Genomic DNA, 18,926 nt, shown 5'->3' on the forward strand with positions numbered 1-18,926 from the left:
CAATTAGGTAACTAAAGATTAAATAATCTAAGGCCTAACTCAAGTTTAACTAACTACAACTCATACACAAACCCTCCTACATCAGATTAGAACATATAGATTCACTGATCTCATTCTTGAGTAATCTACAAAAACAACCTAAATGTGAAGTGCTTTGGGGATGTAGATAGAAGAGTTTGTTTCGGAGCTAAAGTGAGCACAACCTCATAAAATAGGAATTAAGCATGAAGCATTGTGGTGATGAAACATTTTTTCTCCCTAGACTTCACAAAGGTACCTTCACCATTGACCAATCAATATAGACATTATAGAATATATTGTAAGACCCAATAGAACAACGAAAATCTCCCCCCAAGAACTAGTTAATGTTAGTGAATGGAAACCCACAATCCCGACCAAGATCCAGCCAGAACACTGCTCTGATCACATACCACACACCAAAAATTAGGAAACAATCAAGGAACCACTAAGATGGGTACGAGTTCACTTGTTTACAGACCTTACAGGCATTACCCTTGGTAAGGTATTAACTTGTAATGAAACAAAAGCTAGAGGAGAAAAAGGTCAAACAAAAATCATATCATATAATACAAACTCAGAAACATCTGCTAAATTTATTACGTAATTAAATTCCATAATCCTATTCAGCTCATTCATTCAACTCATTGTTCCCTGCCAATGATTCAGGTAATGTACATAATATTGTACCACATCTCAAGTGCTTTGCCAATTGAGCTACAGATTTGCAAGACCCTAGAGCATGCACACAGCCAGGAGAACAACAACATCCCCAAATGCACATGTGGTGAGCCATACCACCTTTGAATTTTTTATAATAAAATAAAATCATCACAAATATATATAGTTAGAAAGTATACAAAGCAAAGGTACCAAATCTGGCAAAAGAAATGGGCGGGGTTGCTATTAGACTTTCTCAGATCAGTAATAAAAACTGCTAGTATAAATGATCAGCGCTAAATTTCTCAAGCTAAGAAATAACAGCTTCTACCAACAGTTTCCAATTCCTAGTATGTGATCAAATTGTAAAGGACGGAAAAGTATCTATGGAGAATGGCAACACAAGTGAATTGAAGAAGGAAGACCATGCATCATAAATTCAATAGACATGTAATATCAGAGCAAACTGCACTCAAATCAATTAGCTGTGCGCACACAAACTAAAGGAATAAAGTGAAAAATTAGGGCTGCATTATAGAGAAAGAGCCAAAAAGATGGATTCATAGTCCTTTTTGCAAGTGCAAAAAATAACTTGAGGAAAAATTACTATCACTCCCCAATCCTTGCCCTATAATTACTCAAACACGCCTACTCATAACTTCTTTTCTGATTCCTCCAGAAAAGAAAACTTCCACACTTTAAAATCCTTAAATTACCCCCTCCAAGTCCCTTAACCTTCTTCATCTCTCCCCTGCTTTGTTTCTCTCCTCCCGGTTGCTCTGTTTCTCTATATGAACTACATGGTTCACATTCCTTCGATGCAGGACAACCAGCCAATGGACTCGTAAGTGGGGATGAAAGCCGAGGAGCAGTACATGGGAAATTCTCTCTTTACGGGAGGGTTTAACAGCAGCACCCATGTCCACTTCATGCACAAACACTCTTTGATGGTCTGGCTCAAAAAAAGCATTATATCATGGACCACCATGATTGCAGGATGCATTCACTCCAGCAACTTAGATCAGGTAATGGAACTTTTGGTCCACATGCATAAAGGAGTGGCTCAAAATGAGATCACAATGCTCAGTCTGGTTTTAGGGAGTGGGTCTGTGGGAGCTTTGGATCTGGGTACACAGTTACATGACTACATTCTGAGAAATGGTTTTCACATATCTGTTGCATTTGCCGCAGCCCTGGTTGACATGAATGGGAAGTATGGTGAGATAAGAAGTGCAAAACCTCTTTTTGATGACATGGGAAGAAGAGATATCATGGAATGGACTGCTATGATCACTGCATACATGTCAGATAAATGCCTTGATCAGCCTTTGAATATCTTTCTTGAATGAGGAACAAAGGCATCAAGCGCTATGAAGTAACCATGGTTAACCTTGTTTCAATCTGTGCAGATACAGCCATACAGGAGCCTTTGATTTAGGCAAGCGGATCTATGCTTACATAGACAAGCAAGGGACCCAATCAGATGACATTCTAACAAAAGCTTTGGTACACATGCAAGCAAAATCTTTTGACATAGATGGGGTATGGCGGCTATTTACTGCATCTACTTGTAGAGACATATGTATATGGAATGCCATGATGTGCAGTTTAGTCATGCATGGTTGTGATGAGGAAGCTCTGGAACTCATGACAGAGGCGGAAGCTCTTCAATAGAATGACAATCAACTTCAGGCTGATTCCTAAAATTGAACACTATGGATGTATGGTAGGCCTCAGTCAGGTGTGTGTGTGTGTGAGAGAGAGAGAGAGAGATTGCTGCGAGAGGGGCTGTGGGAGATGCATGGAAGGTGATGTAGATCGAAGCATGAAGAAGACCACACCAAAAAAAAAAGTTACTGTTCACGTGAACAGTAACTCGCGTCACTGTTCATGCAACACTGTTCACGTCAATAGTAATTTAGGGGCTGATATGGACTGCTGGCTTAGAGAGTTGATTTTTGGTGTTATTTTTATTATTAGATATTTAGTTTCCTATTTGAGTTGTTCTTCTAATTGGGAATCCTAGTTCTACTTTGAGTCATGTTCTGCGTCTATTTCCTATGTTATTTCACTTTCCTACTAAGTTTAGGCTACCTTATTAGTTAAGGATTGGGTTAGGCCTTTCCTTTTTAGTGTAGGAGTCTATTTTTGAGTCTTTTTATAAGGTTGTAAGGAGGCAAAGCATTGAACACGAATTTTGAATAGTGAAAAACTTTTTTCTGCTCTTCTTCTCCATTGAAGAATTTTGTCTAGTGTTTGATCAAGGCTGGTGGGATTGGTGTTTGATCCGATCGACACCTTGCGGTGGGAAGCCCGGGTGATTCGTTTGAAGGAATAAGTGTTCGATCCGATTGACACCTTGTGGTGGGAAACCCGGGTGGTTCGTTCAAGCTCTCTTTGTTCTTCAACACTGTTCAAATTTTGATTTTCAAGGATCCTCCATTCAAACAAGCTGCTGCCCAAGTACTGCTTAACAACAGTAAGTTTGAATCATCCCAAACCCTAGCCATTCTTCTTCCAATCCTCAAAACAACCAAACCCTATATATCCACATAATTCCCTTGTCAACAACCTAACCCTAACCCAACCAAACTTGCTGCTGATTTTGTTTAGCAACCCTAGACTTGTTAAAACTTAACGAGACCTTCACTGGAAGACTCCCCTACATCAACTTGACCTAACCCTACCATCAAACCCTAACCCTTTTTTTTTTTTTTTAACCCGAATAATATCTGGGACCCGGGGCAGCCTCTAGAATTTTATTAAGTTCCAAAAAAAATGAATGAATACACGGGGGGGACATGCCACCTTACCCCTAACCAAATAACGAATAAAGAATAAAGAAACATGACACACTACTGCCTGAGCACAGGCAAGCCAGACCTATCTTCCCTCAGGATACGTAGGAAGTCTCCTTGGGGCAAGTTGCCTTGACGGAACGTGGTGGATAGCCTGCCATCGCAAGCATGATTTGCCAGCCAGTCCGCAGCCCTATTGCTCTTCCTATATGCAAAAGAAATGCAAGGTTTGATCAAGTCAATCAGCAACAAAGATTCCTAAAACCAGTACCATCCCTGCCATAAACCACACCTTTTGAGGTTAAACATGCGCACCGTGGAGATAGAGTCTGAGTTAATCACCACCCCAACGAGACCCAACTCCTGACATAACTTCAAACCATCCCTCCAAGCATGCAGCTCAGCAATGGAGTTTGTACAGGGGCCATAGAAATTAGCGAAGGCTGCCAGGACCACACCCTTGCTGTCGCTTATGATCCCTCCTCCTCCACCTTCACCAGGGTTCCCTCTACATGCCCCATCCACGTTCAGTTTCAGCAACACAAATGGGGGGCACCAATAAACCGGGATAGGCCGAGCTATCCTAGGTGGAGGGGCTGCAATTCCAAAGATGCCAAGAATTTGTTGCCCCCTCATCGATGAACTTCTTCCAAGCTTGGAGGGCAATGGCAGGCACCTCACCCAAGCCACTATGCTGCCAATGATACCCCGGGCCGGCCTCATCCGTTCCCCATGCCTTCTATTACATCTTTCCTTCCAAAGCTCCCACACGATCAAGGAGGGCAGGAACCCAGCAATGTAGTCCGCGAGACTTTTGCAACTAGCCGACTCATGCCACATTAAAATCCGGCTTCTAACATCCTGTGCAAGAACGACTGGGACATCAAAGACCCCCGAGAAAAAACTCCAAACCCTAGTAGCAGTCCTACCAGAGACGAGACAATGATCTGTTGACTCCCTTCTAGGGCTCCCACAACAGTTGCACTTTGAAGCCAGGGGAATACCGACCTTCATAACCGATTCATCCATAGGTATTGAGCCATTAAAAAGCTGGCAAGTAAAAAAAGCAATTTTTGTTGGCAGAGTTTACATAAAAGAACTAGGTCTCAATTTTTGGTATGTATGAAGGTTGAGATCGATTCAGGTGCTGTTTTGTGATTTGGAGACTGATATTGTTCTTTCTTTTCTGAATCGATTTATTGGAGGGTATTTATTTTGCTGGCTGGTGTATTGATTTCACTACAAAAATCAATTCCAGATTTTTTCGTGGTTGATTGAAGTTCTTATCTTCTATGGTGTATTGATTTCACTACAAAAATCAATTCCAGAATTTTTCATGGTTGATTGAAGTTCTTATCTTCTTGCTGGCTGGTGTTTGTTGGTTGTGAGTGATTGAAGATCATATCACCCTGCTGTCCTACAGTTACAGAACTGTTTGTAATTTCAGAAGTATTTGCAAGTTGAGAAGTACTTGCTGTCCTCTGTCCAAGACTGCTCTGTGAATTTCAGAAGTGTTTACAAGATGAGAAGTGCTTGCTGTCCTCTGTCCAAGACTGCTCTGTGAAGAGTCAAGGTGTTTAGTTAAGCATGGGTGATGCAAAGACGACTGTGACTGAACTGTCCTCCTCTTCTCATCGCATTACCGAAAGGAAACTTGAAGGAATTTCTAATTTTCAGCAATGGAAAAAGGTGGTTCGATTGGCCTTGACGGGGCTTGATCAATAGGATCATCTCACCAAGCCAAAGCCTGAAGGTGACACAACATGGGATACAGTGGATGCACGCATATTGAGTCAGATGTTGAACTCAATGGATAATCATATTGCAGACCTGGTCACTCACATTGACACAGTAAAGGATTTATGGGAATACTTGAATGTCCTCTATTCTGGGAAGGACAACTTGTCTCGGATTTATGACCTGTCCCAAGCATTTTATAAAGTGGATCAGAAGACTTTGAGTGTAACCCAATATTTTGCGGAATTCAAGTGACTATATGAGGAGCCGAATTCCATTCTTCCTCTCACGTCTGATGTGAAGGAGATGCAGCAATAGCAAGAGCAGCTGGCTGTTATGGTATTTTTGGGTGGACTTCGAAAAGAATTTGAACTAGTACGGTCTCAAATTCTTGGTGGGGATAGAATCACCACACTTCCAGAGGCTTTTGCTCGCCTTTTCCAGGTTTCTCGTGAGAACAGCCAAGACTCCACCCATGGTAATGAGGGTTCAGCACTTGCAGCCCTTCCCAACCGTGGGCCTAGTGGTGGGACAGGTACGGACAGCAGTGGTGGTGGCCGTGGTCGTGGGTCAGGGAACAGTAAAGCACCCACATCTGGTACTTCAGAGACTTCAGGACAGGTGCGCACTTGTCATCATTGTGGCAGAGCTGGTCACATTCAGCGCTTCTGTTGGAAGCTTCATGGTAAACCACCTCAATTTGCGAATGCAGCCAGCAGTGATCTGGTGGTTACTCCTCCTTCCAAGCCTGAGGGTAAAACAGTGACTATGTTTGATGAAGATTATGAGCGATTTACTCAATTTCAGAATTCTCAGTCATCTCAGTTCTCCACTGCTACCCTAGTTCAGCTAGGTAATGCTATTGCATGCCTATCATCTACTTCTCGTCCCTGGATCATTGATTTAGGTGCTTCGGACCATATGACTGGAGCATCAGGTATCTTTTCTTCATTTCGTGAATCTTCTTCTGATGTTGTGTTAGCCGATGGGTCTCTTGCTAAAGTTCGGGGTTCAAGCATTGTGCATGTTACCCCCTCTTTGTCGTTGTCTTCCGTTTCTTACTTGCCCAAATTTCCTTTCAATTTATTATCTGTTTGAAAATTTACCAAAGCTAACAATTGTTCGGTTACCTTTTTTCCTGATTATTGTGAGTTTTAAGATCTCCAATCGAGGAAGATGATTGGTAGAGGTCGCGTATCTGGGGAACTGTATCTTCTTGACGACGCATCCACTGTGGCGTGTTCGAGTATGGCACTTCCTCATCAGATTCACTGTCGTTTGGGTCATCCTTCATTGCAGAGTTTGAAGATTTTAGATAGTCGGTTTCAATCCTTGTCTAGTTTGCAGTGTGAGTCTTGTCAGTTTGGGAAACTTCACCGTGTAAGTTATCCCCCTCGAGTCAGTAACAGGGCTGTTCAACCCTTTTCTTTAGTTCATTCGGATGTGTGGGGTCTGTGTCCTGTTTCGTCTGTGTTGGGTTTTCGTTACTTTGTCACTTTTGTAGATGACTTTTCCAGAGTTACCTGGATTTATTTAATGAAGGATCGTTCTGAATTATATTCCATTTTCTGTACTTCTGTGCTTGAAATTCAGAATCAATTTACTACCTCTTTGAAAGTTCTTCGAAGTGACAATGCAAAAGAATATTTTTCTGCTCCCTTTAATGAGTTTATGGTTCAACATGGGATCATTCATTAGTCCTCTTGTGCGGATACACCTCAACAAAATGGTGTAGCTGAGAAGAAGAACAGACATTTGATGGAAGTTACTCGATCTCTTTTATTTGAGATGAAAGTGGCTAAAGTTTTTTGGGCTGATGCTGTTTTGACTGCGTGTTATCTCATTAACCGCATGCCTTCTTCTGTTTTGGGTGGTGGCATTCCATATTCTTTGTTGTTCCCTTCCCATCCGTTGTTTGTCTTACCACCACGTGTTTTTGGGTGTATTTGTTTTATTCGGGATCATCGTCCTGGTCGCTCTAAGTTGGATCCTAGAGCTCTTAAATGTCTTTTCGTGGGGTATTCTAAAACCCAAAAGGGTTACCGGTGTTATTCTTTTGATTTGCGAAAGTACTTTGTTACTGCTGATGTCTCCTTTTTTGAATCTACTCCATTTGTTGCATCCTCACTGCCTGCTTCGGAGATGGACGATGATCTCCCTCTTTATGTTGTCGATAATTCTTCTCCTGTGCAGGATCCTTTGCCTACGGTGCCACCTCCTACCAAACCACTGGATGTTTTTCGTCGGCGCCCACCTGATGCACCGACACATCGCATTACACCTATGGAGAGATATAGTACCCAGGCAGCACCATCTACCACGTTATCCTCGCCTTCAGATCCTACTTTAGGTACTTCCTCCTCTGTTACTGTACCTCCTATTTCTGATCTTGATGTTCCTATTGCTACCCGTAAGGGGGTTCGCAGTTGTACCCAACACCCTATTGATCGTTTTGTGTCCTATGCTCGTTTGTCCTCTTCTTTTGTTGCTTGTTTATCTACTATTGACAGTTATCCTATTCCTAAGTCAGTGGTAGAGGCCTTGGCTCACCCTGGGTGGAGGGCTGCCATTACTGAGGAGTTATCTGCTCTGAAGGACAATCAGACATGCTGCTATCGGTTGTCGCTGGATCTTTGTGGTGAAGGTTAATCCTGATGGTTCTGTGGCTCGGTTGAAGGCCCGTCTTGTTGCTAAAGGCTATACCCAGGTGTATGGTGTGGACTATCTGGATACTTTCTCCCCGGTTGCAAAGCTTACTTCTGTCCGCATTTTAATTTCCTTGGCTACTATACATCACTGGCCATTATTTCAGCTAAGCGTCAAGAATGCGTTCTTGCATGGGGACCTCCTTCAGGAGGTGTATATGGAGCAACCTCCTGGTTTTGTTGCTCAGGGGGAGTCTGGTAAGGTGTGTAAGCTGAGGAAATCTTTGTATGGGCTGAAGCAGTCACCACGAGCTTGGTTTGGCTGTTTTACAGATGTTGTACTGGAGTTTGGTTTGACTCGTTCTGAGAGTGATCACTTAGTGTTTTTCAGGCAGTCAGATGCAGGGAAGATATTTTTGGTAGTTTATGTAGATGACATTGTTATTACAGGGGATGACTCTTTAGGTATTGAGAGCTTGAAGACATATTTGGGACAGTAATTCCAGACTAAGGACCTGGGACGACTAAAGTACTTCTTGGGTATCGAGGTAGCTCACTCAAGGAAAGGGATTTCACTCTCACAGCGAAAATATGTACTTGATTTACTTTCAGAGACAGGATTACTGGGCTCTAGGCCTTTGGATACTCCTATGGATCCAAATGTGAAACTCATGGCAGAGGATGGGGATGTTCTGGATGATCCAGAGAAGTATCGAAGGCTTGTAGGGAAACTCAACTATTTGACTGTGACTAGACCTGACATCTCTTTTCCTATCAGTGTACTGAGTCAATTTATGTCTACCCCTAGGACAGCTCATTGGGAGGCAGTTATAAGGGTGTTGAGATATATTAAGAAGGATCTCGATTGTCATCTCTTGTATTCTAATCATAATCATAGAAGGATTGAAGGATTTACTGATGCGGATTGGGCATAGAAAGTCTACTTCGGGCTATTGTGTCTTTGTTGGAGGGAACCTTGTTTCATGGAAGAGCAAGAAACAGACTATAGTAGCTCGGTCTAGTGCATAGTCGGAGTATCGGGCTATGGCTCATGGCACTTGTGAACTAATGTGGATTAAACAGTTGATGACGGAACTGCGATTTGGTGATGATTCTACTATGCTGTTGTGGTGTGACAGTCAGGCTGCTATTCATATTTCTGAGAATCCGGTGTTTCATGAGTGAACGAAACACATTGAGGTCGATTGTCATTTTGTTCGTGAGAAGCTGCAGCAAGGGTTTATTTCCCCTCGCCATATTCGCACTGGGGAGCAACTTGCTGATTTGTTCACCAAGTCTTTGGAAAGTATGAGAGTGAATTATATTTGTACCAAGCTGGGCATGATTAACATCTATGCTCCAGCTTGAGGGGGAGTGTTAGAAGTAAGGGAGAGAGGGGGAGTCGTGAATAGGGAATAGCGTCAGCCCCTATTCACGATTTCCCCTATTGGGGGTATTTTTGTCTCTTGCTATTTTTTGTCTTTTACCCTATTTATTAATATATGTTTTGGGGGCAGTCTTCCTTACGACTGCAGTCCCAACAGAGCAGTTCTTCTTTCTCCTTCTCCTCTCTTCTTCTTCTTCACTTAATCTAATACAGCCTAAGGGAGAGGCCAACCTCCTCCAGCAGTCTAATCCCCAATCCTCCTTCCTCCAGCGGCCTGCACACCTTATTCCAACCCACCCAGTGCCTGCGTTTTCCCCATTCCGAGTTGCCCCCAGAGGAAATCAGCCAGAATACCATAGATCCGTCGAAAAACCGCCTTTGGGGGCTTCAGAAAAAGCACATGAAGGGGAATAGAAGACAACACATGACGCAACAGGGTAACCCGTCCACCTGTAGATAGTAGCTTGCCCTTCCACCCAGCCACCCTACCTCTCAATTTGCCAATCAAATCATCAAAGAAATTGCTCTTCAGCCAGCCCGAATGAAGTGGAGCCCCAAGGTAGGTTAGACGAAGACACCGCCTAGGGAAACCAGTTACCGCACCAACCATACGGGTTCTAGCCCCCGAAACCTTGTCCCCCACCACAAAACAGCTTTTCTGCCTGTTGACCAGCTGCCCAAAAAAACCCTCATATCTGCTAATAAAACCAATGATCTGCTTAAGAGAGGCCTTTAATCCCCTGGTAAAGATAATAGTGTCATCCGCATAAAGACAGTGGGAGATGCCAGGACATCCAAGTGGAAGCAAGAAGAAGGCTGCCCGGCCTTCAGCAAACAAGTTTGTGATGCCCCTACTAAGAACCTCCTCAGCAAGAATAAACAATGTCAAGGATAGGGGATCCCCTTGTCGCACCCCCCTTGTAGACTTGAAGAAGCCAGACGCCTGGCCCCCCAGCACAATAGAGAACCAACAATTTTCCACCGTCTTCCTTACTAAGTCTATCCAGGCATCTGCGAAACCGAATCTAGCAAGCACCGAGAAGAGGAATTTCTACTCCAGCCTATCATAGGCCTTAGCCATGTCCAACTTCAAAACCACATTTCCCCCTCGTGTCTTCCTATTCAAGTCCAAGGTGACCTCCTGAGCAATTGAGATGTTATCGTGTATGCTCCGCCCCTGTACAAAAATATCCTGCTCCTTCGCAATCAAATAGGGGAGTAAACCTGTTAACCTGGAGACAAAGATCTTGGCAATAATCTTATATGAGAAATTACAGAGGCTAATGGGCCGTAGATCCGACATTACCTCAGGAGAGTCCTTCTTTGGGATGAGAACCAGATTAGCAGATGTGTAGCTTCTTGGGAGAACCCCACCACCAAAAAAGTCCTTCACTGCCGCCCAGACATCATAACAAATTACTTCCCAACAAGCTGTAAAGAAATGCCTAGAGAAGCCATCTGGACCCGAGGCACTATCGCTAGAAAGCGAAAAAACCGCTAACCTCACCTCCTCCAAAGAAGGCGGGGCTAGCAAAGCGGCATTATCCTCCTCTGACACAACCTGAGGAATAGAAGACAGCAACTCCTCATCCATAACACAGTCTTGAGAGGTAAACATGTCCGAAAAGTAGTTTACCGCGACCTCCAGCACCCCCTCCTGACTAGTGACCCAAGAGCCATTACTAGATCTGATCCTCCGGATCTCCCCCTGCTTACATCGAACACTGACCATAGTGTGGAAAAATTTAGAGTTCCTATCCCCTTCTTTCAACCAGGAAATTCTGGACTTTTGCTTCTAGAATATCTCCTCCTGCAACAAGACCCCCTCCAGGCCTTTCCTGGCCTCCTCCAAGGCCTCCCGAGTCTGAGGGCTTGCGTCCTGGTCCGCGGTCACCTCCGCCCTACTAACCGCATCCTCTGCATCCCTAACCTTCTGGTGAACATTACCGAACACCTCCCTATTCCAGGTACGAAGGGAACCCCTCAGGCGTTTCAACTTCAAAAACAATGCCACTAGAGGAGAGCCATCAATAGGAACCCCCCCAGAGTCTTAACAAACTCCTGAAAGTTTACATGGTGTAACCACATTTGCTGGAATTTAAAGCCTGAGAAGGACCGATTCCTGGCGGAAGAGCAGGAAAGCCAAAGAGGCGTATGATCTGAGCACACCCTGTTCAAGTGGGCCACCTCACACCTAGGGAACACTGACATCCATGCCGAGTTAACCAAAAAATGGTCTAGCCTTGCCAAAACCCTGCTTGCACCCTCCTGGTTGTTAGACCACGAGAACATGTTGCCTACATAGCCCATACCAATGAGACCTGCCGCACTGACACAATCTCCAAACTCATCCATTGCCATCAAGCATGCCGGCCTCCCCCCCCCCCCCTTCTCATGAGACGCCAAAATGGCATTAAAATCTCCTCCAACCGCCCAAGGGAGCCCAGTGCCATCAGAAAACTGAGCAAGACCATCCCACAACACTCTTCTCTCCACCACCGAGCATAAACCATGAACAAAGGTGACAAGGAACCGCACCGAGTTTACCATCAAACAGTCCAAAGAGACAAACTGCCCCTCCTCCGCAACCACCTGGACTTGTATTGAATCCCTCCAGAAGATCCAGATCCTCTCTGATAGGTGTACATAATCCATGCCAATCCTCCTCTGAATCAAACACGCTTTTAAAGGCTGTGCTTTTGGTTCAGCGATGGCAACAATGTCTACATTGTGCAGATTGATTAAAGTCTTCAAACACCTCGTTGTAGGCTTGTTCCCAACCCCTCTGGCATTCCAGAAGAGACAATTCATGAGGGAGTCATGGGAAGTGAGCCGGCCGGTCCCATGGACCTTGTGACACATCGCTGGCCCCCACCATGCTTATGCCGAGAGCCCCTCTTCTATTTCACTCTCTTATAGCCAAGCTGTTCCCACCGTGCAGCAGTAGGCAACCGTCTTTGAACGCGCAAGTGCCTTTTATAAACCTTGGCGGCGGAGTCCGTGGCCCGCTGGCCCCCCCTCCATTATAGGGGAGACCAAAGGAGCAGCAGCATCCTCCGCATCAGCTCTCCGTAGCGCCCTGCAAACCCTTCCCCCAAGAGAGGCCTGGAAGGCCTTGAAACTCTCCAGCAACGCCTCCCGATCCATGTCAGGCACCTGAACCTCATCCACCTGTGTGTCATCCCTGCCAGTGGGCACCCCAGAACTCCCTTCAAAATAAGGACGTGAGTCCACATCCACCGACTGAGAACGCTTGCCCATAAGGCCTCCAGCCCCACCAGAACACACCTGCGAGAGCAACAAATCTGTCATGCCATCCAAGCCGGCCAGAGCTGACGAAGACTCCTTCTCGGTACCCAGCACACCAGTGGTACAAGCCACTACTTTAACGGCCACAGCAGGCCTCCGTCCCTCCTCCACAGCACACTCTTGAACCTCCACTGCAATGGCAGCCACAGCGGCCCCCCTCCTCCTCCACATCACTCGCCCAAACCTCGACCACAGTGGCAGCCACACCTGGCAACCCAACTCGATTAACATCAGCATAATAATCTGTATTTCTCCACCTACCTCCCCTCCCACTGGAACCACCGTAAGCTGCTAACACCCCAGGTCGTGAGGGCCCCTCTCCTGTAGGAATAAAGACCCCCAAGTCGTTGCGCTCAGCCACCTTTATCGCAATAACCACCCCCTCGCAAGGAGCAGACCCCTGAACTCCTTTGGTACCCCCTGCGGAGCATGGCCAGAGAACTTTGACGATGTCTTTAGAGCCTTCCTGCAAACCTCTTTATCATGGCCAATCTTCGAGCAGATGCAGCAGTATGCGGGCAACCTTTCAAACACAATCTTCTGATGAAACCCGCCCGAGCCACAACCAACCCAAACTTGCGAGGGGAGGGAGGCCCTCAAGTCCACTTCGACACATACCCCCGCTGCCACGGTGCGAGTGCAGCTTACCGTCGCACCATCCACTTTGAGCACCCTGCCAATCGAGCCTGTAATGGAAGCCAGGAAATTACCCTGATAGAAGTTAACCGGCAATCCAGGCATCGAGACCCACACCGGCGAAAGCGGAGACTCCCAGCCTGGGGTGAAATTCGACGTCCACCTCATAAAACGTAGCAGATAGCCCTGGATATGGGCCTGCTCCTTCAACCAGGTTTTGACAAAATCAAAGGCGATCAAGAAATGCAGCAGAACATGTCGCCGATCCAACACCAAGACCACCACGTCGCCTTGAAGAAAAAATCTCTTCTGCAAGAACTCCTTGATGACGAAAAGAGTGGGACGCCCGTAGCTGCACTTAGCGATCAGAGAAGTGAAAGCACGTTCCGAGAGAGCCACCTCTTCTTTGGAGAAGAACACTACCGGAACCCCATAAAAAGATGCGGGCTTCTTCAACTCAATTTGAACCACAGGCGGAGCGAGGGACTGTGAGACAACAGAGGAAAACGAAGGTCGAGACCCCTCAGGGGGGCCCCCAAGCCTCGTCTCAGCAGGGCGATCCTCATGAGGAGGCATCCCCAAACCAGAAACCTCGAAAAACCCCAAGACCTAACCTACGCCACGGGAGCCAAACGTGCGCACCCCATGCCTCAAGAGATGGTGGAAAGGAGCTAGAAAGCTTTGACCATCAAACCCTAACCCTAATTTCACAATTTTCACCTATTTTGAACTAGCCGAACTACCTATTCAGATCAGATCCTGGTTGATTGGCTCCTAGTTTGACTTTTCAAACCTAGGACTACATTAGAGGGGGCATGGGGGTGAGGGGATGACGGGAGATGCAGGAGGCTGAGGGGCTCAGAGGGGTATTTAGAAGTACCAAGGGAGAAAGAGAGATGGAAGTTTGCTTTTTAAGGGAAATCAAAAAAGAATTTCTAGAATTACATATAATAAATACACCCAAAAAAAATTCTGAGCAAGGAAGTTTGAGTAATTATAGGTTTAAGTATTGGGGAGTAATAGTAACTTTCCCACAAATTAAACAAAACACCCATTAAATAGATTGGATTCAATTGAAATCCAATAGATATATGTATACAGAATGCCATGATGTGCAGTTTAGCCATGAATGGTTGTGATGAGGAAGCTCTGGAACTCATGACAGGGGAGAAGCTCTTCAATAGAATGATAATCATCTTCAGGCTGACTCCTATAATTGATCACTATGACTGTATGGCAGATCTCAATCGGGTGTGTGTGTGTGTGTGTGTGTGCGCGTGTGAGAGAGAAAGAGAGAGAGATTGCTGTGAGAGGGGCTGTGGGAGATGCAAGGAGGGGGGCCTTGGGGCTGAGGAGTTGTTGGGAGATGCAGGAGGCTGAGGGGCTCAGAGGAGTATTTAGAAATTTTATGTATCAAGGGAGAAAGAGAGGTGGAAGTTTGCTTTTTCAGGGGAATCAGAAAAAATTTTCTAGAATTAGATATGATAAATTCACCCAAAAAACAAAAAATTCTGAGTAGGAGAGTTTTGAGTAATTCTAGGGCAAGTATAGGGGAGTAAGAGTAACTTTCCCACAAATTAAACTAAACACCCATTAAATAGATTGGGTTCAGTTGAAATCCAACAGATACTCTAGAAGTGGTAATAAAATCTTGCAGGGACACCAAATTTATTGTTTGATTAATTACCAGATCCTAACATTTGCTGTCCATAATACAATATTTCATTGGCACATCCAATATGAGGGATGTTAAAAGTCTCTGTTAGTTATTGTCTATTGTAACTGGATATTTACAATAAAGTTTCTGGTTAAGGTACCCAAGGGGCTGTTTGTAATATTCTGACATTTTCTTATAAATAAAGGTGCTGGGAAGATCAGTAGAATTAACTACCAATTGCCTTTCTCTTCTCCTTTCTTTCTTCTTCTTTTTCTACTCTGCGCATGTGCTGGTTGTTAAGCTAAAAAAAATATGGTGAGTCTTTGGATTTAGCTTGAAATCTAAAATTTGGAACCGATACTTGAACCCAACCAGATTCAACAAAAAGATCTCAAGGATGAACTCAACACAAACAGAAAATTATGTAAAAAGTGATAGAAGAAACAGAAACATAACCCCAACTTGTGCATGTAAGCAAGGAACAAAAGCAGAAAAGCTTGACTTTTAGCAAATGAAACCAAATATCCAACACCACCATCACACACACACACACACACACAAAAGAAAGGGGAAGAAAGATAAAGAAGGGGGAATCAAAAAAGGGGAAACATGGTCAGAGAAACACAATCAACTTTGCACTATTCAATAGCAGGAAAGGGTAAGAAATTGAGAGACAGAGGGAGAGTCCGACCATTACCTGAGAAGAAGCAAGAGGTGGGAGATTGAAGGTGGTTAGATTTCTCCTGGTAGTCAATGCCCTAGCAGAGAACACCAACAGCCCTTGCGGAAATGCTTTGATTTTGATCAAATTGGGTGCTACCTTACTCCTTCCTGTCAATTCTATGATAATTCCCTCCAGAATCTTAGAATTCATCTTTCAACCAATGTGATAATCAGGGAAATTCTGAGCTCAGTTTCTAGAATTGATACCTAGAATCAAGGCAAACATGTCTCCATATCCATCCTATTCTGGTTCTTGCCCAGAATCCAGAATCAGAATCCTACCCAAAATTGACCTACATGGGAAAAAATGAGGTTTTGTCAACCTTAGTTCTTCAGATCTCAGCAATCATACTGGTGCAACACCCATAGTAATGAGCAAACCCAAACAAACATAGACCGTAGACTAAGTATCTCTAAAAATATCATACTCCCACCCAAACCAGGATTACATTTCAAGGGACAATTTGAATTACTATACACATTTGGAAACTTAAACTCACTACATGGCCTTTGATTTGTTTAAGCCAAAATAATATTAATAGTACCACTATGTAACTAAGCAAACAAAAAGTCCTAATCAGCTTTTGGTACTCCCAACTTCAAAGCAGTAAACATGGCAACCAGAAATCCAAACATTAAAAGCATTTACTTCCCCACCCTTCCACATTGAACCTTTACTGAACTCACTACTACTGTTATTCATACTACTATCCAAAACAAGAAACAATAAAACTGCAATTGCTACAACTGTTAATGCAACTATGAACTACTAGTACCACCACCAGGAAAGCAGACTCACCTATTTGTAAGCATCTCACAAGTATAGAGTGCAATGCATTGCAAATAACTCTTCAAGTTTTCCACTCACTATAGGAATTAGAAGATTACGCTAGCTCAGTCATAAAAAAGAAGAACAATTATTCCCTGTTAGCAAGTGAGATGTAGACAATAGAGAGCCATTTTTTGCAAACATGTACATAATCTAGTTACAATGTTATCAAAATACAAATCTGGAATTATAGGAATGGGTAAAATTTATCCCCTTGTTTGATAAATAACCTTTATTTCAGGATCAAAATCAAGTACAAAAACCTGCAATATGCCAGTTTTAATTCAGAAGCTTGGAAATCCCAGTTTTCAAACAAAATGGGTAGAGATTTCGACCCATTTCGTTCATTTTGCCTAGTTTTAATTCAGAAGCTTGGAAAGCCCAGTTTTGGTGCTTTCTTGGCCAAATCACTGTTGTATAAGGTTGGAACAAATACATGGGCAGGGACATAGTGAAAGCGACAATTTGCTGCGTTGTTGGAAGATCTGTGCAATATTCGAGCGTTTCTTCCGTCATACTATGACATGGCCAGCTTTTGTGATGCAATCGGAGGATAATTTGATTCGGCAGCAGCAGGAACATTCTAGTGGTTTTGATCCTGCTCAGAACTCATTTTGGTACTAGGAGTCTAGGACTCTAGGTAGGGCAATTGGGTGACCAGCATGTATTGTTGGCTCCGATATACTTGACTCTTTGTTATGAACCATGTATGATCTATGATTTATGAAACTGTTTATAATTTTATCCTATTCATTCCTAATATATATTTAAGTTGTATTACTGGAATTACATGTGTTCTAGTACTAAACATTGTGTGGAATAGGCCATATTAGAGAATGTAAACAATGTATACTACCAACCTAAGGTCTGAAGCCATACTACCATTTTGGGTGTGATTTTATAAAGAATCTAAGGTTTCCAGTATGTTTAGAGGGTCTAAAATTGGGTTTAAACAAGTTTCAGGATCTAATTTGGCCATTTGGCCCTTCAAATCCACCATTCAAAACTTGCTGGAAAAAGTGTCCAGGTAATGACCGAAATTTCGTTTTCGGTCGAAATATTTCGGTTTCGAGCCTGGTCAAAACCTGTCTAGAAACTGAAAGCTAGAACTTTGCCCCTTTCATATAGGGGTCTATCTAGGTGATGCAGATTCCAAGTGTTGCTGTTTATGCTTCCATTGCTCATATATTATGAGAATTCTTCATAAAGCAAGGTCAAGTTTTTTCTTCTTTTTTTTTTTTTTTTGGTAGACAAGTTTTTTCCAAACAGGGGGAGGTATGCAGTAACATTTTAATTTTAGCCTTGTTAGTTTACGACATTTAGAAGATACATTAATTAGTATTTTTAGTAAATATGAATTTTACTATTTTCAGTAATCCAATATTTACTTTTCATAGTATCCCAAACTTACTATTTATAGAAACTGCAATATTTACTATTCATACAAAATTTATACCTCAAGTCACATTAGGAGTTTAAGTTAGGAGTTAAGCGCAGCCCTCAAAGCATTATGTATTACTTTTTTCAAGCATTAGCTATTAGGAGTCCATAAACAATTAGAAGTTACCAAATCCCAGATGCATTCGTACTACTTGAAATCCTATATGCAACGTAAGGTAATTAGAAAAGGGATTTTCTTATTGACACCATGGTTCGAAAACTCATCTCGACCAGGTCGAGATTCTTGAGATCTCGGCAAGACAATGCATTTTGTTTTTTGGTTTCAGAATTATGTTTCGGTGGGCATTTGGCCATAGTTGGCTCCGAAACTTTAAGGGAAGCTTGTTTTAGGCTTAATAAACATATCTTTCAAATTAGGGGGAAAAAAAAAAAACCACCCAATTTGGTGTTTTGGATTTGCACCCTTAGTTGGCAGTAAAGGCTGAATCCGTAATGTAATATTACCTATTTTACACATTATTTGAATGATATGAGACATTATTGGGAAGTAAAACAAGTAAATTATGCAATAATGGATGAAGAGACATAGTATTGAATAATTATTTAAGAAATACTTAAAAGACTTAAAGTTTCTACTACAAACCACAAGATACAGTGAAGTGTTCACAATGCTTATTACATAGACATCCAACCCAAGTACAATGAATAATACATAAGTCATAGAAACCTTACTACCCTAGTCTTCCACGTCTCAACTCCCAAGTCCCAACAATACAATACCATGAGTACTAAGGAGGTCAAGATTCTCAAAATATTTGAGATTTCTCCAAGATTCTCAAATTTTTCGAAATTTCGGTTGAGTTATTTGAAACTGTGCATATTTTGTGTTTGATATGTCATCTCGTCTTGAGAAGCTCGAGATTCTCGAGATATTCAAGATCTCGCCGAGTTTTTGAACTGTCAAATAATTTATAACCTTACATTTTTCCCTTTTAGTATAAAATATATATTTTTTTTGAATGAGGGAAAATATTGTCATTTCACATGTGTATTCGGAAAATGTGCAAGACAATGACAACTTTTGACAATAACATTATGATCAATCACTTTAAAATTATTTTTGAAA

The 18,926-nt window shown here is 43.1% G+C and overlaps 1 protein-coding gene across 1 annotated transcript; it reads right to left on the reverse strand.

Annotated features, from left to right (window-relative positions):
* Positions 1–12,917: 12,917 nt before the first annotated feature.
* LOC122646213 lies at positions 12,918–13,766 on the reverse strand. Its single transcript, XM_043839715.1, has one exon. The coding sequence runs from the start codon at positions 13,764–13,766 to the stop codon at positions 12,918–12,920; it is 849 nt and encodes a 282-aa protein (XP_043695650.1).
* Between the last annotated feature and the right edge of the window lie 5,160 nt (positions 13,767–18,926).

The sequence above is a fragment of the Telopea speciosissima genome, chromosome 11 (genome assembly GCF_018873765.1).
Source record: "Telopea speciosissima isolate NSW1024214 ecotype Mountain lineage chromosome 11, Tspe_v1, whole genome shotgun sequence".
NCBI lineage: Eukaryota > Viridiplantae > Streptophyta > Magnoliopsida > Proteales > Proteaceae > Telopea > Telopea speciosissima.

Bases quoted from the DNA above. Each gene is read 5' to 3' on its own strand.
- LOC122646213 (XM_043839715.1), bottom strand. From the start codon at position 13,766: ATGCCTCCTCATGAGGATCGCCCTGCTGAGACGAGGCTTGGGGGCCCC.